Source organism: Leptonychotes weddellii, chromosome 8 (assembly GCF_054177405.1).
Source record: "Leptonychotes weddellii isolate Sample4059 chromosome 8, ASM5417740v2, whole genome shotgun sequence".
In the NCBI taxonomy this organism is placed as follows: Eukaryota; Metazoa; Chordata; class Mammalia; order Carnivora; family Phocidae; genus Leptonychotes; species Leptonychotes weddellii.
The window spans coordinates 64,840,726-64,866,442 of record NC_138376.1 but is presented as its reverse complement, the minus strand read 5'-3'; the positions used below and the strand labels follow the sequence as shown (position 1 = coordinate 64,866,442).

Here is a 25,717-nt window from a genome sequence, read left to right as displayed (position 1 = left end):
GTCAAACAAAAACCCCTGTCTTCATGAAACCTATATTCTAGCAAGGGTGGGGGGATGAGGGGGTAGAGCACAGACAACAAACAGTATCTATCTGCCTCATATTACTATATATATGTTAAGAATTGGTATTATAGGAAAGTATTGAGTAGAATTAAGGGGGGGGAAAGTTGGGGAGGAGTAGGTGGGTTTCAATTTTAAAATGATTATTAAGCCTCATTGAGAAGATGACATTTGACCAAACATGTGAATGAGGTGAGAGAGTTAGCCATATAAGTATCTGGCAGAGAAACAATGCATGCAAAGGTCCTACACTTAGTGTATGTCTCCATGTTCAGAAACAAGGAGGCCAAGGTGGCTGAAGTGGAGAGACCAAGTAGTAAGAAATGAAATAAGAGAGAGGCAATGCAGGGCTAGATCATGTAGGGTCATTGTACAGACTGTGGCTTTTACTCTGAGTGAAAGGGGAGTTAGTGGAGAGTTCTCAGCAAAGGAATGGCATATATTTTAAAAAGGATTGTGCTGACTGCGGTTTTGAGAAAAACCTGTAGGGGAACATGTATGAAGCCAGGGAAACCAATTCTGCAATTTTCCAGGACAGTGACTTAGACAAGTTTTTGGCTTTCAATACGAGAAGGATAAAAAGACCCCTGGACGATTCTAAGTTTAAAGGGAAGATCAGACATTCAGTTTCGAACATGTTAACTTTGAGATGTATTTTGGATATGCAAGCGGAGACGTTAAATAGGTACATGGAATAACAGTCTGCCAGTCAGAAGAAAAGTGGGCTTTCGAATAAGCCCTGGTGCACTGTAATGTTAAGGCGGCAGGGAGAAGAGAAACCACCGAGGAAGCCTGAGAGAAGGGGCATGCACCCAGGTGGTAGAAAAACCGGAGAGTCCGGGTCCTGAACGTCACTAAGGGAAGGACTGATGAACTGTGTTAATGCTGATAATAGGTTAACACAAATGAAGATGTAGAACTGACCATCAGATTTAGGAACATGAAGGTCACCGGTGACCTTGATCAAAGTAGTTTATTAACAGAGTGTAAAAACCAAATCAGTTAAAAAGAGAAAAAGAGAGGAACTGGAGACAGTGTGACAATGCTTTTGAATCCTGACGTATCCCATTTAGCATTTAGCTTTAAAAGAAATTGAAAAGAAAATATCAAAATTAAAAAGTATGAAAGCCACCCCACTAGATTAAAGAGAAAGGAAAAAGCACATTAGGATAGGTCACATGAATGCTGAAAAAGAGCTATTTATCTTTAACCAACCTGATTAAGTGATTTTTATCACCATCAGGTAAATGATTCAAAAAAGGCTTGTGATACTTTATGTGTTAAAAGCTTTATGGGTTGTCATAAAAAAAAAATAATAAAAAAGTTTCCTTAACTAAGCCAGAAAGGGAATCATTTAGCAATCATTAAAAACAATCATTCTGCAGGGCAATGGAGTGTTCTGCTTCATCATGCAGAAAGCCAATAATTCCTGCTTAAGTACTGATTATATAAATGTCTGCTTGAGAACAGGCAATAAGGAGAAACTGGTCAATCCATGGCTAATGCAAAAATCCTCTAAATAATGAGTTCTCAGGTTTTAAACAGACATTTTCATTAATCAGCTTTTAAAAATATTCAAAAACTCAACCCTGCAAATGTATCAATAAAGACTAGAAGAAAACAAAAAAGCTTACCAAAAAACCATATTCACAGAGATTATTTTCTTCAAAGACAACACAACAAAGCATTCGATATGGTAACAAGTGAAACAAAAACCAAAAATATGCTTAATTCCTCCTAAACCTTGGTATTTCATGTTAGATGCTACTTCCTCCGAGAAACTGCTCGACCTCCTCAGCGGAGGTTCACTGTCCAGCCTGTTAGTTCCTTAGCACCTGAGACCTGACCCATCACAGCACTTACTACTCTGTATTCTAAGTGCCTACTTGTCCACCTTAATCTCTCACTTGACCAAAATTCCGTGCAGGTAAGAACTAGGGTCATCTTTGTAATGAGATCAGTGGCTCCACATATCAAGCATTTAAAAAACCTTTTAGACTGGATAAACAAGGCAATGGCCATGCACTGATAGTTTCATGACCTCAGGCCTTGGTGCGCAGTAGTTTCTCTGACAAACTGGTTCAGGTAGGGCAGTGCTTAGAAGTTATAGTGCTCTTTGCAGAAACCATGCTCTTTTCTGTATGTCAAAATGAATAAATTAAATTACATGGTTAGAAACAACTTTAGTAAACTAAAATATATACATATCTTGCTGATACACTATCTACTTTTCAATTTTTATATATCATATATATCTTATATATTTATATTTCTTTTTAAAAGAAAAAAGCTGTCAAGTTAAATTTGATTCGCGATTTCTGAGTTATTTTATTTTATTTTTTAAAGATTTTATTTATTTGAGAGAGAGAGAAAAGGAGAGACAGTGAGAGAGTACAAGCGGGAGGAGAGGGAGAAGCAGGGTCCCTGCTGAGCAAGGAGCCTGACATGGGGCTCGATCCCAGGACCCTGGTATTATGACCTGAGCTGAAGACAGACGCTTAACCGACTGAGCCACCCAGGCGCCCCCGTGATTTCTGAGTTTTTAAAGTAACATTTCTTAGTTACCTGTTCATTGTCTAGCAGAAAATAGTAGGCACTAAATGTTTGATTAAAAAAAAAAACTTAAAACAAAATTTCAGATCTTGTCTATTGAGATAAAAAACTACTGCTCACTATTAGCAGCGGAATACGTGGTTTCAGTTTTAGAACCAATCTGAGATCACCTCCCTCAAGCCATCCAGCTCCTCCACCAATAAAGCCTTTTCTTTTCCTCTGATGGCTTCATTTTCTCCTCAATTTTGTGTACTCTCTTCTTACTCCCCTTTATTTTCTAGAACAGTGTTTCTCCAAGTGTGGTCCTTTGGACTAATTACCTGTCCAAATGTGGTGGAGTGCTTGTTCAATGCAGATGCCTTCTGCCCACCACCCAGGTTCCCAAGAGATTCAGAATCTCTGGGGAGAGGGCAAAAGTATAAATGTTTAATACACCTCGGCTGATCCTTATGCACACTAAGGCCTGAAAATCAGTACTGTAAAAACCACGACTATCACTATCTTTTGCTATAGAATGAGCTTCAACAATTCAGCTGTTTGATTTTACCCCAAGTGTACAGATGACTGTGGAGGACCTCCTGTGATGCAAATTCAGGACCGGCAATCCTTGTTCTAAGAAAGAAATTATATTTTAACTGTACAGTCTCATATACCTTCTACATGGACAAATCTTGATCATTGAAAGTTAAATTATGCTATTTAGGAAGCACTGCATAGACTGTGGAGCTGTGCTATTTTTCTTGACTAGATCTTTAAATCTCATCTAAAGTTGATCTGCAAAGTCAGAAAACAATGCCTTACTTAGATTCCAAATCCCTAGTCTCTTTGAACTAAGCTAAAGTGATCAAATGTTGATATTATTACTTGGGTCATGTTTTTTTTTTTAACTCAGTGAAAGCTGAGCTGACCTGCTAATATATTACTGTTTAACTCAAAAGCCTTACTCAGAAATCAGTAATTTCTTTCAGCCTAAAGTAAATTCCTTTAGCTATCAATCAACTTCAATTTATAAATCTATTTCTATAGCAAACTCATAAGGTTACACTTGGGATAAGCAGACTAGACACTGTGGCTCCTTTCATTTATAGGTCTACACTCTGTGCCAAGATGCATCGTGTCAGGGTAGGACAGGGGTTTTGAGTCCACAGAAGCTTGCTTGGCTGGTTCACTTTAGTATCTGTGGTATGTTCTGAACATGGACTACTGGCCACAAACCTACAGAAATTACCTTTTATACTACCTCTCAAATAATTGGAATAGGGCTGAAAAATGGACTTGACTTTGAAGATTCAGATTTAAATTCCAGCTCTGTCAACTGCAGAAAAGTCACTCAACGTTTCTGCCTCTGATTTCCTTATTTGGAAGAAAATGAGATAATCCTTGGTGAGTAATTCTTAATTATGGGGCGAGGGGCAGAATAAATTCCCTAAGAAGACAGGCACACTTCTCATTACCCTCAACCCAAGAATCACTGCCCTAGCAATCCACGGCAACTGATATGAGATTGCAGTATTCTTCTGGTCCAGCTGTTTCATCATGTTCCTGTAAGTCAAGGACTCTTATGACTTTTATCAACCTTTAAAACCTTATTACTGAAGCAAGGATTTTTGAATTTCAAAAGTCTGAAAAATTCTAGGTCAAGTGTTTAATTTCTAGATGGCTATTTAGACATTTTCTCCAACAGAAAGGTAAATTTTTCCCCTTGTGGTTTCACAGCTGACCACAAAAAGCCCAGGGTACTCACCTAGCTCACTGCTGGGTTAGCATCATTTTTACCACTTCCTGTTCCCAAATGGTGTTTTAAGTGAAATATATATCCTTATATAATGATACATGCTTGAGTGAAAACCAACTCATATCCTGTATAGGGATGTGGTCTTCATGCTTCAAGAGTTGACTGAAAGAAGAAAGTCTATGGAAGACATGTGGAACCAATGCACTCATGTCAAATTATGACCTATTATAAAGACATACCTGCATGCTTCCCACATGCACATCAATGTCTGTTGCACACATTTTAAAAATAACTGTGATATAAAATTCTGTAAGTCTTTTCCTACTCACGAATACATGACATTCCCCCCCATTATAAATACCTTGTAAGTACATTTTAAAATTGAGATAATTAGGGGCACCTGGGTGGCTCAGTCGGTTAAGCGTCTGCCTTCAGCTCAGGTCATAATCCCAGGGTCCTGGCATTGAGTCCTGTGTCAGGCTCCCTGCTGAGGGAGCTTCTCCCTCTCCCTTCTCCCTCTCCCTCTACTCCTCCCCCCTGCTTGTGAGCTCTCTCTCTCAAATAAATGAAATCTTAAAAAAATAAAAATTTAAAAGATTGATATAATAAACATATTAGTCTAATGTGTACAACATAAATGATTTGATATTTGTATATATTGTGGAATGATGACCGTAAGTCTAGTTAACATCCATCACCACACAGTTACACATTTTCTTTCTTGTGATGAGAACTTTTCAGATCTACTCTCTTAACTTTCAAGTATGCAGTACAGTGTTATTAATTATAATCATCATACTATACATTACATCCCCAGGGCTTCTTTATTCTCTAACTGGAAGTTTGTTCCCTTTGACCACCTTCATGCATTTTGCCCACCCCCCACCTCTGACAAGCACTAACCTATTCTCTGACAAGCACTAATCTGTATTGAATTCAGTGTTATGGCAGACCTTCTTTTTATGGCTGAGTAACATTCCAGTGTGTGAGTGAGTGTGTGTTTCTTTATCCATTCTTCCACTGATAGACACTTGGCTTGTTTCCATGTCTTGGGTATTGTGAATAATGCGGCAATAAACATGGGAATGCTGGTATCTTTTTGAGTTAGCATTTTCATTTCTTTCAGTTAAATACCCAGAAGCGGAATTGCTAGGTTAAATGGTAGTTCTATTTTTAATTTTTTGAGAAATCTCCACACTGTTTTCTCTAATGACTGCAATTTACATCTCCACCAACAGGGCACAAGTATTCCTCACCACATGTTATATCTTGTCCTTCTGAACACAAGAAATCCAAACAGCTGTGAGGTGTTACATCCTAACAGATGTGAGGTGTTATCTCACTCACTGTGGTTTTGATGTGCATTTCTCTGACGATTAGTGATGTTAAAGCATCTTTTCATGTACCTGTTGGCCATCTGTACATCTTTGGAAAAATGTCTGTTTAGATTAGATCCTCTGCCCATTTTTTAATCCATTGTTTTTTTCTACTGAGTTGCATGAGTTCTTTATATATTTCAGATATTAATCCCTTATCAGATGTATGATTTGTCAGTATTTTCTCTCATTTGATAGGCTGCCTTTTCATTTCATTGATGGGTTTCTCCTTTACTGTGCAGAAGCTTTTTAGTTTGATATAGTCCCACTTATTTATTTTTGCTTTTAGTGTCAAAGCCCAAATATCATTGCCAAGACCAATGTCAAGGAGCTTCGCTTACATTTTCTTTTAGTTTTGTGGTTTCAAGTCTATGTTCAAGTCTTTAATCCATTCTGAGTTGATTTTTATGAATGATGTAAGAAAGCAGTCCAGTTTTCCCAATACCATTTATTGAAGAGTCTGTCCTTTCCGCATTATATATTCTTGCCTCCTCTGTCATAAATTAATTGTCCATATATGTGTGGATTTATTTCTGGGCTCTCTGTTCCATTCATCTTTGTGTCTTTTTTTTATGTCAATACTATACTCTTTTGATTACTATAGCTTTGTAATATAGTTTGAAATCAAGAAGCATGATGCCTCCCCACCTGTGTTCTTTCTCAAGATTGTTTTGGCTGGTTCTTTGGTGGTTCCACACAAATATTAGAAATTAAATACTTTGTATGGTCACAAAATATTTCATCAAGTTGATCTATGGTTAAAAATGTCAGTTTCCACATAAAAGGGATTTTTCAAGAGAAATACTGTCTATAAGGAACTTAACAAAGAATATTCAAGTTGGAAATGTTTCTACAGCACCTTAGTTTTTCTTCCCAAGTGACATTCAGTGGTCATTTAATCTTATTTTCTCTCACGACTTGAACTGTTTGAAGATAGGTGATGAGAATGTCTGGTTTCCTAAATTCAGATGATTCCTACTAAGAATGCCTAAACTGACAAGTGTCCCTGACTTCTCGTCCACAGCCAATTTGCACAAAAGGGAAAAGAAATCCATTTTGGAGATTCCCAGATTCCTGTAGTGCCCAGACTCTAACCTGTCCTTGCTGTACCTGCCATATTGTATCCTTAGTGCTTTTTTCACTCCTATGTTTCTTTCTTACCTCAGCTTAGCCAGATGACTGCAGCTTCACTTTCCATTTGTTGCTTCTGCTTTACTCAGATCCCCAAACCCGTATTTTAGATCTTAGCAAAGAACAATGGAAGGTACAACAACTGTGAAGTCAGATATGGATTAGAATTCTGGTTCCATCAACAGCTAAGAGATCTAGGCAAATCATCTAAGCCCTGTGTGTGCTTCAGCAACCTGGGTTGTAACATTTGGATAACAGTATCTGCACAAAGGTGTGCTGTGTATTAGACAGGAAAATGAACTGGCAGCGCCTACCATGGTGCCTGACACACTGCAACCCTTCATAAACAGTGGCCAGGACTGTTACCATTACTATTACTGCTCATGTTTCCTTACTCTAGTTCGGAATTGGCCTTGGCATTCTTGATCCTTGATGTGTATCCCAAGATTACCAACGCCAGAAAGATACAGAAAGAAAAGAACAAGCCCCTCTCTGACAAAGGAATCTATGAATTTGAGAATACTCCAACTGGAAAAGGAAGACAATCACTACTCACAAAGATTAAAGAGGAAGCTCAGCAAGAATCAACTGGGTGTTGAGACAGACATGTTGACTTGAATAGAAAGCAAACGAAGTCTCAGTTGATATACAGAGGTACACAGAAATCTCTTACTGGCATTTAAAAAATCAAATAAAACATAGCTTTTCAGTGGCAATCTAGTTTCCCTGGGGAGTTATTTTTCCAGACAGCATAGAATTAGTTTCCTATCTTAAGCTGCACCTGCTAGATCACTAACATTTGTATTATTAAGTCTCTGGACTTAAAGTGCTTTCAATGTGAATTTTCCTCCTACTGTGCCCATCTGTTCTTTTCTTGTGGACCCAGAGGAAGCCAAGACTTAATAAATATTCAGTTCTCAGACTTTTTTTATAATATTTCATATAAGCATTTATATTCACTGAGGAAAATTATAAGTCTGTGTGCAGAAACTTAACTCACATTTCATTTCCCTTTTCTCATTATCCAAGTGGTCACTATTTTTATGGAAGACTAAAAAGTCACCATATATGTAAGAAGTAAAGCCAAGAAAAACAAATGACTATAACTTTAAAAGATAAGTTTGTCAGGGTGGTAAGCAATCTCGGATATCTGATAACACCACCAAGATACCTTATTTATTCATATAATATTGGGTTAATAATTTATGATATCCAGTGTTCATGTAGACAGGGCTAGCTCAGAAGGGGTGGGGGGAGGAATCAAGGCCACTGCCTCCTCATCAAGTTCGGCAGTGACCGCCTTCACAGGATGCATTTTACCCAGTGATGCTGTTCCTCCACCCATCCTGGTCAGGGCCATGGCAAGCTCCCTTTCCGTGACTACTTTCCCTGCCATGACATCAAGCTAGCAAGATTAAAATTATCCATACCTGGGGTGCCTGGGCGGCGCAGTCGGTTGAGCATCGGACTGTAGGTTTCAGCTCAGGTCATGATCCCGGGGTTGTGAGATCAAGCCCCAAGTCAGGCTCCACGCTCAGCTTGGAGTCTGCTTAAGACGCTCTCTCCCTCTGCCCCTTCCTTATCACCTCCCACCCACTCTCTCCCTCTCTAAAATAAATAAATAAATCTTTTTAAAAAATAAAAAAATAAAATTATCCATACCTAATCTAAGGTCTCCTCAAGTAGTGTCAATATTTGACTAAGAACAGATTCGTTTCTCCATTTCAATAAGGTGAGGGATCAGCTTATATATGTAGATCCACATATATACAGATATTAGACACAACATGGCTACTCATGAAACCCCTTGCAGGCAGAATTCTGGAGGAGGGTGTTCCTTATTGGCAGGCTTACAGCAGACAAAAAGAAAACAAACCAAACTACCTCAGCAGCTGCAAGGCTGACACATACTCCTCTGAATCCCATATGTTCTTTTCTAAACAAGTGCAGTACAGCTCCCTGATCTGTAAGTAAAAAGTACACTTGTAAAGAACCAAAAGTGATGTACTAAATTTCACACTACTCATTTGGCAAAATCATCAATGATCAAGACAAAAAAATAAATCTTATTAGAAACAACCATTTTCTTTAGATGACTACAGACTGGGCATACCATCACATAGGTCAGGCTTTATAAGAATAACATTTACGTAAAAGCAAAATGAGACTACATTGGGATTGGCTGATATCACTGATCACACTGCAATAAGAAAGTAATAAAATAAACATGATATGTGATTATTAAAAAGAATGCTTAATGGCAGAAATCATCTTTAAACAAATCATTCCTATGTATTTATATTTATTCTCTAAGCCTCTGAGTGAAGGATGCAAAGATTTAAGAATACAGAATTATTCCACTAACATCCACTCCACAGATGGTTCACAGGTTTATGGTATGACACAAAAGCCAGTGGGGCATAATTTTGCAAGCACAGAAGTGCTGCCTCGCTTTTAGTTCTTGGTGTAATGCAAGGTTAACCATCAAGCATTTCAATAAGGTGAGGAATCAGCTGCTCTCTCAGTATCCAAAGAAGTGTGAAAGAAAAAAAGTTAAAATGCCTTAGGACAAATACATCGCAGGGGAAGCAATACCACCAGGATTCATGTGGCTGTTTCTAGTTGGGCCATGAGAACAAAAAATACTGTTTCAATTACCGGTAATGTGTACAGCTGCAATGGATTTAGACTGTGCACTCAGTGCATGATTTGGATCCATTTCAAATTTTGATGCCTGAATGCTGCTGAAATCAAAGCAAGAAACTACTAATATTCTTACCGCAGAGATTCCAAATGAGGAAGTTTTGGTTACCTGTCGACCCAATGGGTACTTGGGAAGAGAAGAGGTGAAGTGATGAAAACATCTCAAAACCAGGAAGTAATTTGAATGGTAAACATGTAAGTTTTCTAGTAATGATTGTATTTCCTCCTAAAAATCAGAACACATTATAAATATGTAAGTCAGTAATTAAAAGAATAAAATCTACTTCATGAATATGTATAATTTCTGGAAAACTAACGAGAGAAGACTCAGAATTACAAATTAACACCCTCAATTTTGAGAATTAGTAATGCACGCAAAATCCAGGATAAAGGCTGGGTATCTTTGATTTAGTACCAAGTCTGGTGGTACTAACACACCAAAATTAATACTGTAGTTTCCTTCTATCTACAGCACTGTCATTATAACTAGGTTCCCAAAAATACAAGTGTGCAAAAATGCACCTTGATAGCTGCCTACCTGCGCCAGTCACCTGGTGTGTGCCACAGCGAGGCAGGCCCACTACCCTCTACCTTGAGGACATCAGAAGGGTGAGGAGGTCACCAGGGAGCGCAATACCAACGTAATTACCGGTTGCTGAGGTTCCACTTACGGTCTATGCTTTTCTGAAAGTACTGGTAGAACTGTGTTTCAAAGGAAGGGAAGGAAGGGAAGGAAGGGAAGGAAGGGAAGGAAGGGAAGGAAGGGAAGGAAGGAAAGGGATGGGAGGAAGGAAGGGAAGGGATGGGAGGAAGGAAGGAAGGAAGGAAAGGGAGGATTGGGGGGGAGAAGAAGAAGGAGGAGGAAACACAGAAACACAGAAGAAGAAACACCACAGGTGATTCTGATAAATCCCTGCCTTTTGTTGAGAATTCCAATACTGGCTTTATTCAGTTTACCATTAAGAAAAACATGAAAGGGCGCCTGGGTGGCTCAGTTGGTTGAGCGACTGCCTTCGGCTCAGGTCATGATCCCGGAGTCCCAGGATCGAGTCCCACATCAGGCTCCCTGCTCAGCAGGGAGTCTGCTTCTCCCTCTGACCCTCCTCCCTCTTATGCTCTCTGTCTCTCATTCTCTCTCTCGCAAATATATAAATAAAATCTTTAAAAAAAAAATTAAAAAAAAAAGAAAAACATGAAAAAGAGAAATCTGAAGCCATTAAGATTTATAATTTAGACTCCAACAAGTATAATAAGGGAGACAGTGTCTTAAAACAATGGGATGACTAATCTCACAAACTAGTTTCAAAAGGGTTTTTGGGGGTGGGTGGGTGGAATGGGGGTATTAGGTTTTCTAGAACCTGAAATAGTTTAGAAATGACTTTAAAACACCACATTCTAGCAACATTCAAGTATTTTTCAAACCTCAAATACTTTTATAACTGCTTCATCCTGTAACATTTTCTTAAGAGGATTATGATCTGTGGCATGGTCTTCACATTTTTTTCTTCTCTAAAAAGTCAAATGAAGGACTTTAACTGCTGGGCTGGGTTTTTTACCCCAGTAATATCTTGCAGATACCCATTATTCTTAGCAGTCAAGCATGCAGAAAGTAACACCTAGATATCAATAAATTCAAGCAAACCCAACCTATATAAAGCAATAAATCTGATATATTTTCCTAAACTCTAGCACACTTAGAAATCAATTCCTTCATCAGCGATCTATAGGTTTTTATCTGAAAGCACAGGACAAATGAAAGAAAAGCTTTTAGTATCAAAATGTTTTTCCTCCCAGTATTTGAGTTAGCTGGCAATTTCAAAAATCTAGGTTTCCTATCATACCAAAGGGTACTTTAACCACCACTGGGAAAGTACATTTTAATTCTAATTTTACGACAAGCTATAACATAGAGAGTGCATAAAGCCACTAATTGTTTGCTTTAATGTATGCCTAAAAAGCTTTTAAACAAAGAAAGTATTCTGGAGAGAAAGGAATCTATGAATAATAATCATACCTCATGCTTCTTGCACTACTTATTACTTTTGCTTTGTGGAGTCACTGCATGCACAAAAACGGGTGATGCAGTAGAACTGAATTCACTCGGATGAGGAGGAAAAAGAAACACTTTACACTTTGTAGGCAATGCTGCACTCCAGGAACTATGCCTTGAGTAAGGGTGAGATGAGGATTATGTGCATGCTCTTCTCCCAGATGGTCTCAGGCCCTTTACGCTTCTGTGTGATTATATCCCTGTGCCCAGTGCCTAGCGCTTAAAACAGAGCATAGCAAACTATTTCATCTGATGCTCTACTGAGGAAATGGAGTTCTGGTTCCAACACTTGGAAATAAAACCGGCCATGTTGGACTGCATGACAGAAGATCTGTTGTACCCTTCTAAGGGATTTGCAAGAGTGATTTCGACCATCCCACACTTTTGTCTTATGTGCTGACTTTGGAACCTACACTCTACATAAGAGATTTCACTGCTGTTTAGATGTGTTCTTATCAGCTGTAGCAGGAAACATCACAAATGATTAGCTTTCTTCATGTAACCTGTTCTCTTAAATTCTTCATCAGTATTACTGAGATATATATCTGCAAATGCCTCTCTACCACCTATCCAGGGCAACAATTCTTGATGCACTTTATGAATACTTTTTTATAGGTTGTGATGCTGAGAAAATTCTCCACTAAATACATTACTGCAGCATCACACTATGCACATGTAAAAACAAAGCCTGTTGAAATAGTAATCCTCCTTTCCATTCATTAAATTTTTCCTTTGGCATCATTGCTATATACTGGTCATAGCTGCCACTGTTTCATTTCGTGATTGTATTTATGATGATTCTTCTCAACAGAGCTGCACTTGGCCTAGTAATATTATTTCCCAAAGAGATACGCTTTCTTGTATTCTTTTTTTTTTTTAAAGATTTTATTTATTTATCTGAGAGAGAGAATGAGATAGAGAGAGAGAGCATGAGAGGGGGGAGGGTCAGAGGGAAAAGCAGACTCCCCGCTGAGCAGGGAGCCCAATGCAGGACTCGATCCCGGGACTCCAGGATCATGACCTGAGGTGAAGGCAGTCGCTTAACCAACTGAGCCACCCAGGTACCCAAGAGATATGCTTTCTTGTATTCTTGAAACACGAAGACCTTGTGGTCTTTCCTGATCTTTGACAAAGAGATGTGAACAGAAAGATACTTCTCTGATATCAAATAATCCAATACTCCTTGCTCCTCCTCAAACATCCAGGCACACTCCAACCTCAGGTCCTTTACACTTGCTGTCTCTTTGTTTGGAATTCCCTTCCTCCAGATTCCTGCATGGCAAGCTCTGTAACCTCCTTTAGTCTTTATTCAAAATTCACCTTCTCAAGTAAGATGAATTTAAAATGTCAACACTGTCGGGGCACCTGGGTGGCTCAGTCAGTTAAGTGTCTGCCTTCCGCTCAGGTCATGATCCAGTGTCCTGGGATCGAGCCCTGAGCGGGCTCTCTGCTCAGCGGGGAGCCTGCTTCTCCCTCTCCCTCTGCCTGCCGCTCCATCTGCTTGTGCTCACTCTCTCTCTCTGTCAAATAAATAAATAAAATCTTAAAAAAAAAAGTCAGTGTTGTCTTGCTGGATGTGGGCCACATTTACTAATTTTTCAACAAAGACAAAAGTCTGAATTTGTAATGTAAAATGTCTTAATTTGTATATGTTGGCTTGGGTTTTTAAGAAAACACTAAGGACCTAAAAAACCACATTAATATTAGGCTGTGGTTGCCAATGTATTACTATACATTTTATATGTATATTACAATATATTACTCTACACCCTTTTAAATCAGCCATCTCCAATCACATCAATCCCGTCTGCCATTCAGTCAAAATCATTCATGTATTATTGTTTACTAATATGACAAGGCCTCTGTTGTTACTGAGCTGGTTACTTCCTTTGGAGGGGAAAACAATGGCTATGTAAACCTAAATATATACAAGTAAGGAAAATAAGACAGAATTACATTTGCCATGATGCTCACTTTTTGCAAATCTCTTCTAATTCCCATAGTATTTATCACTTTTGTGTCCAGATTTTAGGGATAGGGTGAAGAGTGAACCCAAGAAGATTTAAAGAAAATATGTAAAAATGGCTGTACATTTTTATAATTTGTTCCTTTCAATCAATTCACTGATACTAAACGCTGGCAAAACAGACATTGGATTTTAGGAATAAGAGGTATCAGCTGTGCAAGAACACAGCATTTTCTCCATCATCCTCTTGCTAGAACTAAGCATTATTTTTCTCATCAGAGAAATTTTGGCTGACAGTGTTTGGTTCTCAGTGTCTTATCACATGATGGCTACCTACCAGAGTGCCAAACCACAGCTCTCCCCCAGCTCTAGTGCGGCTGAGTGCTCGACCTCTCATCTGCCTCAGACTTCTGTCCTCCCTGTTCAGCAGCACCTGACGAAGGCTTTGGATTTGAGCTGCCACTTCCCACCACACTACTGGGCTAATGCCTCGCGCATCTGATCACAAGAAGTAGTTTGTTTTGGAATCATTTTCTTCCTTTCTTCTCTTTGCCTTTTATTATTTTTTCTAATAGATTTTTCCCTCCTCCTCTCCTTAGGTCAGTCAAAAGAAACCAGAATGAAGAGGTGGAGGCAAAAGTGAAAGGCAAGTTTCCATCAAACTTGTGACCTAATTCTGTGCCTTTTGATCATGAATCACCACAAAAAGCATACTAAATGGTGAAAAGAAATCCTTGGTCTACCACTAACTTGCTCTGTGACCTTAGATAGTTTACTTCCTCTCTTGGCTGCAGTTCTCCCATCTGTAAAATGAGCATACTGAATCAGGTTATCTTTCTAATAGGAATATATTACAATTCTAAGGAGTCTGAGACTTACTTTCTACTCTCAACCAATTTAAAATCTAGCTGGGTACATAGGGAACAGAGACATAAAATCTTAACGAGTCAGAATAATAAAACTTCAACTGTCACTGGCAAGGGATTGAATCTAGTGTTCTACATAGCATAAAGTTGAATTCTAAGGGTTGAAACCAAGCCAAATAGCTTTAGGGAAGATTTGACAAACTGATTTTCTTATGTGAAATACATGGAATTAGTCATGTATTAAATATACTGAGCATAATGTAACTTCTTGACAAGACAGGATCAACACCAAGAGCAAATCATTACTGATAAACAGAGGGTGTGGTTGGTGTAGACAGCACAGGATTAAAATGGACCTACTCCTAGCTATGGCGTTGGGACTTGTTTTTTTTTAAAGAAGTCTTTTGAGAGTAAAGTGCGTGTGTGTGTGTGTGTGTGTGTGTGTGTCTATGTAAATGATACTGGCAAATATACATATTCATATAACATACCCAACTAGATCTATTTGGTGGGGAGAAGGGGTATGTTTCCCGTTCCGGCTTTAATGTGAGCAACAGCACGCACTGCCGCATGACACCTGGCTGCCGGACTATAAAGGGCAAAGCCGCCTTGTACCAAGTTGTTTTCCAAGCCTCCTGTACCTTAACTTCACCGTTAACTTGCTACGGTATTTGAAAAGCCCATTTCTCATTTCTCAAACACTAATACAGAACCTCAGGCACCTTCTCATCAACTTATACTAATTCTTCAACGAAGTGTCACAGAAAATGTGTGGGCTTTGATGTCAGGTCTGGGTATTAATGCCAGATCTTCCAATTGCTAATTGTGACACCTGAGGTAGGCAAGTTACTTAATCATTTTGTGACTCTCCTCATCTACACAAAGGGATAAAAACTCTGTCATATGTGGTGGCTGGGACTCAAAATGAAACAATGCATAAAAACTATCTGCTAATTGGGAAAAGCTGTCAATATTCTATTCCCCCAAAACATTTTTTCATGGAAAGAAAAAGAATTTCTCACTATTCAAAAAAAATTTCCAGTATTTCAAGGCCTCATGTTTTTTATTACCAGATAATAATTATGCAAATGTGATATGATGCCACAATTTTCTTCAAAGCTCTCCTTGATATTGGACTTGAAACAAAATTTCAGACACAAGCGATAATAAAAATATCTTTGTAATTATGAAGAATTTGAAAGTTCTGTTTAAGGCACTTTGACAGCTTAATTTCTCATGAACTATTGTTTCTTAAGTTAAAGGTTTAAGTTAAAAAAACACCTTGATTACTAGAGCAACACTATGAGGCAAAAACACAGTAAAAATACATCCAGTAACTGCTCCTGCTATTTCACCTAAAATCCATAGTAATAATTTACCTATTTTCAATTAAACATATGCACTAAAAGAGAATTTTAATGAGGAATCTAAATAATTTAACTAGTCAGAAAAAAAAATTACTAATCTGTTTAATGAGCAAGTAAATAAAATCAGAGCATTTTAGAGCCAAAAGAAACTTTAAAGATTATCTGATTAAACTTCTACCACAGGATTTGAAAGCTACTGAGTCATCAAAAGTTTGCATTAATGGGATCCTGTGCAAGCCTATTTGGCTTAAACGCAGAAAAATTTGTTAACTGTCAGAATACACTTTTTGACCACTGTACCCAGCTGCACTGTACAATCAGTCACAAGACAGACTACTTAGAAATGAAAGAACGCACAGAGTCTTTAGTCTTTTGTCAGCTGTATATGGCCTTCTAATGTCGTGCCTTTGTTGAACTTCCTAGTGAAACTTCTACAAATGTTTAATGGTTTAGTCAGCTGAATTTTTAAATTTTAAATTAAAAAAATTAAAACCCATGAAGTTTATGAAATACAAAGCTGGCATATAGTTTAAAAGCTGTAACTATGAAACTGAGTGTCCATAATTCTAAAGGAGTTAGGGTTTGTTTGTTTTTTTTAACTTCTTGACTCCAGTCAGAGGATAATTGAGATGAGTCATTTAAGTAAGTGAGAATTTAGATTAGTTCTAAATTTAAGAAAACAAGATAAGGGAAGCAATAAACATTTCCTTCCAGGGAATCAGTCCAGTTCAAGTGGCTCTCAAAGATGGTCTTCAGATCAGCAGCATCAGCATTACCTGGGACCTCGCTAGAAACGCAAATTCTTGGGGCCCACCTTTGAGCTACAAAAGCAGAAACTCTGGGGATGGAGGCCAGAAATCAGTGTTTTAACAAGCCCTCCACGTGATTCTGATACATGCTAAAGTTTGAGAGCAACTGGTTTAGTTCATCAGGATGGAGAGCAAAGTAGATTTTCAGGGCAGAAAGAATCTGGATCTAAAGAGTATAAATTTCTCTAGAGTATACTTTGAGGTCTAGGTCTTCAGAATCTGAGGGTAGAAAATGGGTACAAAGTGACAAATTTAACAGTAGGCATGTCTATATAACTACATAATCTATAAAACCATGTAACACAAGAGTATTATATATAATATGTGTAATACAGAATATGTAATATATAGAACTATGTGTTTGTATTGATCTTAATTTTTATCATAGTGAAAAGTAATAACAATATTTATGATTTACATATATAAACATTTTATTGTATATTTGTTTTTAACTCACTCTCATTTGAACAGACTTTGATTATCACTAACCCTATGAGGAAATCACACTAGGAATTACTGTCCTGTTATTGAGGCTTAAATAGAATGAGTGATTTTTCTAAGATACACCTGGCTAATGAGTAGCTGGAATTGAAATCCAAGATTCCTGAGGTCAAAATCAGGATCTTCCCCTGTATCATGTAGTACCATATTATCATCATGTGGAGTTTTTTCTGATTTCTTTTACTGTGGAAAAATACATATAAAATTGATTATGGGGGCACCTGGGTAGCTCAGTCGGTTAAGCTTCCGCCTTCAGCTCAGATCATGATCCCAGGATCCTGGGATCTAGCCCCAAGTTGCGCTCCCTGCTCAGTGGGGAGTCTGCTTCTCCCTCTCTCTTAGCCCTTCCCCCTAACTTGTGCTCTCTCATTCCCCCTATTTCAAATAAATCTTAAAAAAAAAATTACGTGTTTTAAAATAAACTATAAAAAGAGAAAAAGCATTATAATAAGAATAAAATATACAAAGATACTTTCACTCTAAACTATAAAAATCAACAGACACATTAATTATTTTCATAGATCTCTTCTGTCCTTTGAATTTAGCAGGTAACCTGCACATAACTTTCTTAGGGTAAGGGTACAAATCCTTGTGCCCCTTCATATTTCTCACTATGTAAATCTCAAGAAAATATGCCTTTAACAAAGGATGCAATCCTAAAACGAATACAGCAAAGATAATAAAGAACAGAGCTAAGTGCACTAGGAACAAGTACAGTATAAATAAATGCTCAGAAAATACATGAAAAGTTACTGAGAAACACAGATAAGTGTCAAGCTATTTCTACAACAGACCAACCTAGAGATTCTCTCCCTTTTATCATCTCAATGGTTAAAAGTACTCTTTAAAAATCTATTCCTGGCTTCTGAAAATATGCTCTCGCAGGAAATGCACTTGGCAACTAGCTGACTCAGCAGAGCGCTAATCCATCTAATCTTAAAATTCAGTAAACATGCACACATCCCTTTCCACTGGTTCTTAAAGTTCCTCTCTTCCAAAACAACCTGCATTAGGATTTGAAAACTTCTTATTCTGCTCTAAAAAGATTACAGAGATTATTGAAGTGATTATTAAGCCCAGTCTAGAACTGATTTTATAATATGGCCCAGTGTGGATTCTGCATTAGAAATAATGTTTAACAAAAGCCAATGTCCAGTGTCATATTGTATGTCAATTATACCTCAGTTATAAAAAAGCCATTCTTAGTATTTTTTGAGAATTTACAAAAAGGTGGTAAATTAGTATTCAGAGCTATACAGCACACATGCCCTCTAGGAACTAACATTCTTTCATTCAAAATTTGAAAATAGTACGTATCAGCAAAACCTACACATGGCACTAGGGCTACTTTTTTTTTTTTTTTAAAGGTTTTATTTATTTGACAGAGAGAGACACAGTGAGAGAGGGAACACAAGCAGGGGGAGTGGGAGAGGGAGAAGCAGGCTTCCCGCTGAGCAGGGAGCCCGACGCGGGGCTCGATCCCAGGACCCTGGGACCATGGCCTGAGCCGAAGGCAGACGCTTAACAACTGAGCCACCCAGGCGCCCCGCACTAGGGCTACTTTAATCTCATCTTAATTTTATTATAATTTTCTACAACTTTTTCCTCAAAAAAGGCATGAATACTATGAACACAAGTATGACACTAGGCATTTCTAGTTGTCCATCATTAAGGGACTTGCTAAGTAAAATGAAGGTATATTCATTCCATAGAGTACTATACCACTCTCAATACTGATATGGAATGATTTCCAAAATGAAGTGCAAAACAAAACAAGGTGCAGAACAGCTTATATAATATACTTATCTTCTGTTAAGATAGGGAAGGGAACTCCTACAGTATGTAAAATTACTTGTGTGTCTGAAGAATATTTCTGGAATGATGCGTAAGTAACTAGTAACACTGAATATATCTAGGAAGGGGAAGTGGGTGGTTGGAGGATAAAGGTGTGAGGGAGTATTTTCTCTGTATGTTATCTTTGCCTTTTGAATTATGTACCATGTCCAAGTATCATTTATTCAAGAAAAAAAAAACTCCTTCTTTTGATATTCCCTATGTTGTACGGATAATTCTTAATTTTCTAAGCTCATTACTTCCTTCCTGGCATTGTATAATCAATATATAATGATATTTTTTCAAATCAAATCAATACCCACTTAGCAGTGGGTCCCTAAGCTACATGGTTTCTATGTGCCTTTATTTATGACAGCTTTTTTTTTTTTTTTAATATTTTATTTATTTATCTGACAGAGAGAGACACAGCAAGAGAGGGAACACAAGCAGGGGGAGTGGGAGAGGGAGAAGCAGGGTTCCTGCCGAGCAGGGAGCCTGATGCGGGGCTCGATCCCAGGACCCTGGGACCATGACCTGAGCTGAAGGCAGCCGCTTAACTGACAGCCACCCAGGTGCCCCTATGACAGCTTTTAAAAGAACATTAAAATGAGATTGCCTGCAGATTCCAAAACTGCTACGTGGAAACAAAGTTGAGATCTAAAAATATTTTCAAATTACACCATAGGATAAACCTGTAGTTAATACTTTTTCTCAATAAAAAAGGTTATCTTAGAACTAAAGTTTTGTGTCACCTTTAAGTCACATTCCTATATGATTATGAAGACCCATTAATTCACCATGAAAAGCATATTAGGATGAACAGGTATGTTTTATAAATTCACCGAATAAACGTTATGTGCATATTGTTTCTCATGAAGAAAAAAGGAGAATAAAACTGAAACAAATACATCCACATTCCTACCTTCAAAAATCTCTCATTGGTCAATAGTGCAACTTGCTTTTCTGAAGCTTGCTTTTCCACGAACCTAGAATTTTCACCATCCCATACACAAAGAGAGAAAATTAAACATACTAAAGATCTGAATATCATATGGGGAAAAGAACTACTTAGATCGGTGGTCACATTCCTGCATTTCTTCTCAAAAATAAGCTCCAGATAACAGTCATGGTTTAATGGTAATTTTTAACTCCTTAAATCAGCTATACCACATAATCTAGGGATCTAATCATAAACAAAAGCCGTAAATTCCAGAATCAGGAAATGTTATTTATAAATAAGTAACTCTGGAGAACCTGCAAATTATGTCCCTTTGTAAAAATATTTTTCTTTATGCTAAATTTTCAAGTCCAACAAAGAAATCTCACAATTGAAAACAGAGGATTTCATTGTGCTCTAAATAAAAAGGTTTTTTTTTCTTTCCCCACTTCAAAAATAGCTAGATCTGAGATCCTTTATTTTACCCCAACCTCTATTATAAGATGTGTTAAATATGCACTTCTCCTTTTACCTCCTAAACGATGGAAGACGTCGGATGTTTTCACACTGATTATCTGATAAAAAATTTATTCTTCTCTTGGCTTCTGGGAGATTACAGCACAGAACACTGAGGGGCTGGGAATAGAAATGTTCTAATAGAGAAAGCTGAAAGAAATGTGAAGATAAAAAAATGTGAAGATTAAATGTATTTGTTATATTTTGGCAGTAATCTTTTGCCCTTTGTCTACTCAGTTTTAAGGTTTTGGGTTTTTTTAAACAGTAAAAGTATGGCACTAATACATTTAATAACATCACAATAACACTGCAAACAATGCAAAATGGTTCTGTATCTTTAATATTTTAAGACTCTGATTTTGTGGGCAAGGTCAGAAAATTGTAATCTCTGAAGTATATAAACCAGAAGAAACTAATATTAATGGATAGATTAGCTCTCTACAGAAGCAACTCACTTACAATAACAGTAAATATTGTGGGGAAGGGATTGGGGTATGACCTCAGAGTCTAACAGATGCCCAAATACTCACAAGAAAACACCCATCTAAAATCAGTGAAAAAATATGGTCTGCTGAATAAATAAAAATGTTACAATGGTAGAAGCTTTGTCTACTGATAAAAAAGAATAATGAAAAATGAGGGATGGCTAAAGAAAATATATCTTTTTAAACCGAGTTTTATTTCACGAGAAAAACACAGTACAGTATCTGATAAATTTAAGTGTCATAGTAACTAGGATGCTGTGGTCTCTACAGTACGAGGGGGAATGGTTTTCCAAATTCTACCATAACTCATAAGATCTATCTCACAAGACTATCCAAATGTTAAAAACTCTGACTCTAAGCAACCTTCTCATGGCCAATTTGGTTTAGTTTCTAGATACCTTGATACTGGAGAGACAGTTCCCTAGATAGTGGACAAACACATTCTTGGACTGGAAAATAGAATTTCCCATTACAAATGAATAAATTAACATGCTGGCTTATATATCAGTATTAAGGTATTTGAGCTCGATCCTTTCTGGGTAAACTGATAATGAATTTCTGAGCCGATAGAGCTGAGGACCAGATACCCAAGGCTAGAGGAAATCCTCTAAAATAGTTCATTCTGGAGGAAGTATAAGGTTGTAAGGCAAACAGCCAGCCTAGCTTAGAAACAAATACCAAACAGAAAGTAACTGTTCATGCCAAGTGCTAAATTATTTTTGCACATATTAACAAAATCTCATTTCTTACTTATATTTTCCAATTATATTGTGATAATATTCCAGTGTTAATACCACTTTTTAAACATCAGAAAAGTAAAAACCAAACATGATAAGGGACTTGCTGGGGAGGAGGAATGGGAGGAAGTCACATGAGTTATAGTAGAGCTGTAAGGAAGAATCTAGTACCACTTCACTACTTTGTCCAAGTGTGTTCTCAAAATCCTGGGTCAGCTAACAAGTTGGTTAACATATTCATCTAATGAAAGAAACAAACATATACAGAATGATTATATGCCCTACTGTTCCTCCTAAAGAAATCAGGACTTACACATATTTCCTACTGATGATTAAGAAAACTGGCCAAATGGGGTCTTAATGGCTCTACCACTTATTAGCTGTGTGACCCTGGCCAAGCTACTTAACACAAGCCTGTTTCTTCCCCTGTGAAACTCAGGATAATAGTACCTATTAATGAAATAATGTAAATACTTAGTAATGTGCCCAGTATACAATGGAGGTGCTTAGTAAATTATGAGGAACCTATAAAATCATCTAATATGATCCCCTATTTTATAGATGAGAAAACTGAGACCCAGAGAGATTACATAATTTGGTTATAATGTCCTCTTCTTCACTCACTTTCTCAATGCTGAGACTACAGTTTCTATTTCCTAAAACTCTTCTCCTGACTTCAGTGTTACTCTGCTTTCTATTGGTTTTCCTTATTTAGTCTCCTTTTCTATTGCTCTCTCATCAGCTTGCCGTCAAGTTCTAATCTTAGTCCTTTCCTCACGCCTCTGGGTGATGCCTCATCCTCATTGTGTGACTTCACCCACCACCTTTTAATGATAAATCCTAAATATATCTATTTGTCCCAGATCTTTCTTCTAAGTGCCAAATCTTTATATCCAACATACCCAAAGTTAACCATATACAAAAAGAAACTCATCCTTTTCTAACTGGTTCTTGGCTTTATATTAACATGTATACTTAATAAATGGTACCAACCTCCAATCCATTTGCCAAGCTAGAACCTGTGTGTCACCTATGCTCCTCTCTGCCACATCCTATCATCCACTTGGTCACCAGGTTCTGTCGATTCTAGCTCATCCTCAAATCTGTTTCCTCCTCTCTAGTTCCACTATCACTACCTTAGGTTAGCCCTTGTTATATCTTGTCTAGAAAACTGCAATAGTCCTCAAACAGATCTCTCTCCCTCTACTGTTGCCTTTACCTAGAATGCACTTCCCATTTTAACCTGGTGAGCCCCTATTCCTTAGGCTATACTTCTGTTCTCCTATGGAATGTCCATGCATGTTTCTTTCACAGTATTGACTATTGAGAACTGTAATTATGAGTTTCCTCTTCTGTCTCCTTCACTAAACAAATGAGCAATTTGAAGACCGAGATTTCCTTGTCCTCTGTATCTCCAGGACTCAGCATAGTTCTTGGCTTACAGTAGGCTCTTCATACTTTTGAGTAAATAAATGAATGAAATAAAATGTTATGAGAGAGGCAAATGTAGTATATCTCTCTATCATTGAATTTCACATATTGCTAAGGTAAATATTTTGCTGCTTTAAAATACTCTTTTTTAAAAAGTCAAGTTGAGGGGTGCCTGGGTGGCTGAGTCAGTTGAGCATCTGACTCTTGATTTTGGTTCAGGTCATTATCTCAGGGTCCTGGGATCAAGCCCCACGTTGTTGGGATCCCCACTCAGCAGGGAGTCTACTTGTCTCCTTCTCCCTCTGCCCTTCCCCCTGCTCTCATGCACGCACACGCACTCTCTCTCTCACAGATAAACTTTAAAAAAAAAAGTTAAGTTGAAAAAAAAATACATAGTAGCCATAAGAGAGCACTGCAGTTTTATATGGAGGAAAAATACATGTGAGAAATAATTTATAAACTCTAAGGCACTATATAAATGTGAGGTATTATCATACTGTACTTTTGTTTTAGGGACTTGTTTTTGTCAAGTTTTAGGGAACTTGACAATTGGCATGTATTTACAATGACTACACTTTGCTAAGGTATTTTAGGTAGTTGCCAAGACAAGGAATATTAACTTTTAAATAACTGGATAATGGGGTTCTTTTTTGGATTAGAACAGATGTTATGAAGCTGAGCTCATGAATTTTCTTCTGGCAATTCATGAAACCTTAGTAAAAATGTATTCCCAATATATAAGAATATAAATGAATAAACACACAAATATGTGCAAGGGACAGCAAACAATGGCCCCCACCTATTTTTGTATGACCCAGGAACTAAAAATGGTTTTCATATCTTTAACTGGTTATTTAAAAAGAAGAAAAAGAGTATGCAACAAGAGTTGTAGCATGCAGAGTCAAAAACATTTAATATCTGATCCTTCACAGAAAGTTTGCTGATCCCTTACATATAGCATTTCTTAGGTAGAAAGTATGTAAGCTTTCATCAGAATCTTAAAAAAAAAAAAATGTCCCTTTCTCCCTACCCCCAAATATTAAGAATCACTGGAATGCAAGGGGACGGAGGGTATCTTTTTCCATTTTTTGACATCCTAATTAATGTAATTCTCTGTATTTTGCTGCAAGGTAACAAAGGAATGATAGAATCTAGAATAATATAACTTGAATTTACTTATTTTAGATTTTGCCATTTAAAATGCCTTATCACATTAAATAGTTTGAATATGCAAATTAATGCAAATTATTTAGAATCAGCTCATGAACTTTCACACCCATTAGTGTCTTCTTACCTGAAGTCCTTTTATAAAGTTTTGAATTGAGAAATCATGATACAAAAAGATGTTGGTCAGAATCTGTAACACTTTTTCACTTAGTTTAAAGGGAAACTGGGTTGTAAGAAGTAGCTGAAAGAGACAAAAGGGGGAAGGATCCACTCATTAGTCTTTCTTTACTCTTCATCAATAGCAAGTATACATATGGAGGCAAAGAATGATACTATGACATATAACTATGAAAGCTATAATAGTAGCTAAGTTTTTTTTAGATCAAATATCAACCAAAACTTTAATTTATACAAGTCACAACCAAAAAAAGTTAGTCATACATCTCCAGAATCAAAGATATCCATCATCTTCCACCCAATTGCTAATTTAAAAAAATACAATCTATTAACTATATGATCCCTTTTCTCCTACCAGAAGCCACTGAAGAAGCTATAGGTTTTGGCAATTCTTATTATCAGATAAGATTTCTTTTTCATCCCTACTGATACACATTACCGAAGAACACATTATGTACTTCTGAATGAAAAACCCCAAAATAACAGATGTCTATTTAAAAAGTATAAAACAGCTGAATTTGTATTATTCAGCTAATTTTCAATGGCCTATAGTGAAGAATTTACATCTGAAAATGAAAAGTCATCCTAGGCTTTTAAAACAGAAATACAGATATAGAAGGCCAAATGCATTTGGCCACAACCAATTTCATTTTTTTTTAAGATTATTTATTTGAGAGAGAGAGAGCAAGTGAGAGCGTAGGAAGGAGGGGCAGAGAGAGAGGGAGAGAGAATCCCAAGTAGATGCCACACAGAGCGCAGAGCCTGACGCGGGGCTGGATCCCATGAGATCACCACCTGAGCTGAAACCAAGAGTCAGAAGCTTAACCAACTACACCACCCAGGCACCCCAACCAAGCAATTTTAAATACTGTAGCTGCAAAATTTTCCCCAAAGTATCAGTAAACTAATGGATACCACCTTCATGGGAAAAAGATGAAGAACCTTGGAAGGTTGTCAGCCACCTGGGTGGCTCAGTCAGTTAAGTGTCTGCCTTTGGCTCAGGTCATGATCTCTGGGTCCTGGGATTGAGTTCCACATCGGGCTCCCTGCTCAGCAGGAACTCTGCTTCTCCCTCTGCCTCTGCCCCTTCCCCCCTGCTTGTGAGCTCTCTTGCTCTCTCTTTCTCTCTCAAATAAATAAATAAAAATCTTTAAAAAAAAAAAAATGGAGGGTTGTCATTAGTTTACCTTCACAAGCAGCATAAGGCACACCTACAAAGAGCTGACTCTAGCAAACAATTTGTGGAAGGTCATTACTTATTTATGTAGAAACACAGAACTAATACTAAGTTAGGTAAAAAAAAAAAAAAAATAGAGG

General features: G+C 37.4%; 1 protein-coding gene across 4 annotated transcripts in view; it reads right to left on the bottom strand.

Annotated features, from left to right (window-relative positions):
* ORC3 (origin recognition complex subunit 3) overlaps positions 1–25,717 on the bottom strand; it is a 60,212-nt gene that overhangs the window by 15,157 nt on the left and 19,338 nt on the right. For all 4 annotated transcript variants that reach the window (XM_081828617.1, XM_081828619.1, XM_081828620.1 and 1 more), the window contains 5 exons: positions 24,351–24,464; positions 20,420–20,553; positions 19,873–19,936; positions 9,668–9,784; positions 8,740–8,819 (listed from right to left, as the gene is read on the bottom strand). In XM_081828617.1, coding sequence (XP_081684743.1) covers positions 8,740–8,819; positions 9,668–9,784; positions 19,873–19,936; positions 20,420–20,553; positions 24,351–24,464 — 509 coding nt within the window. The remainder of the gene's footprint in view (positions 1–8,739; positions 8,820–9,667; positions 9,785–19,872; positions 19,937–20,419; positions 20,554–24,350; positions 24,465–25,717) is intronic.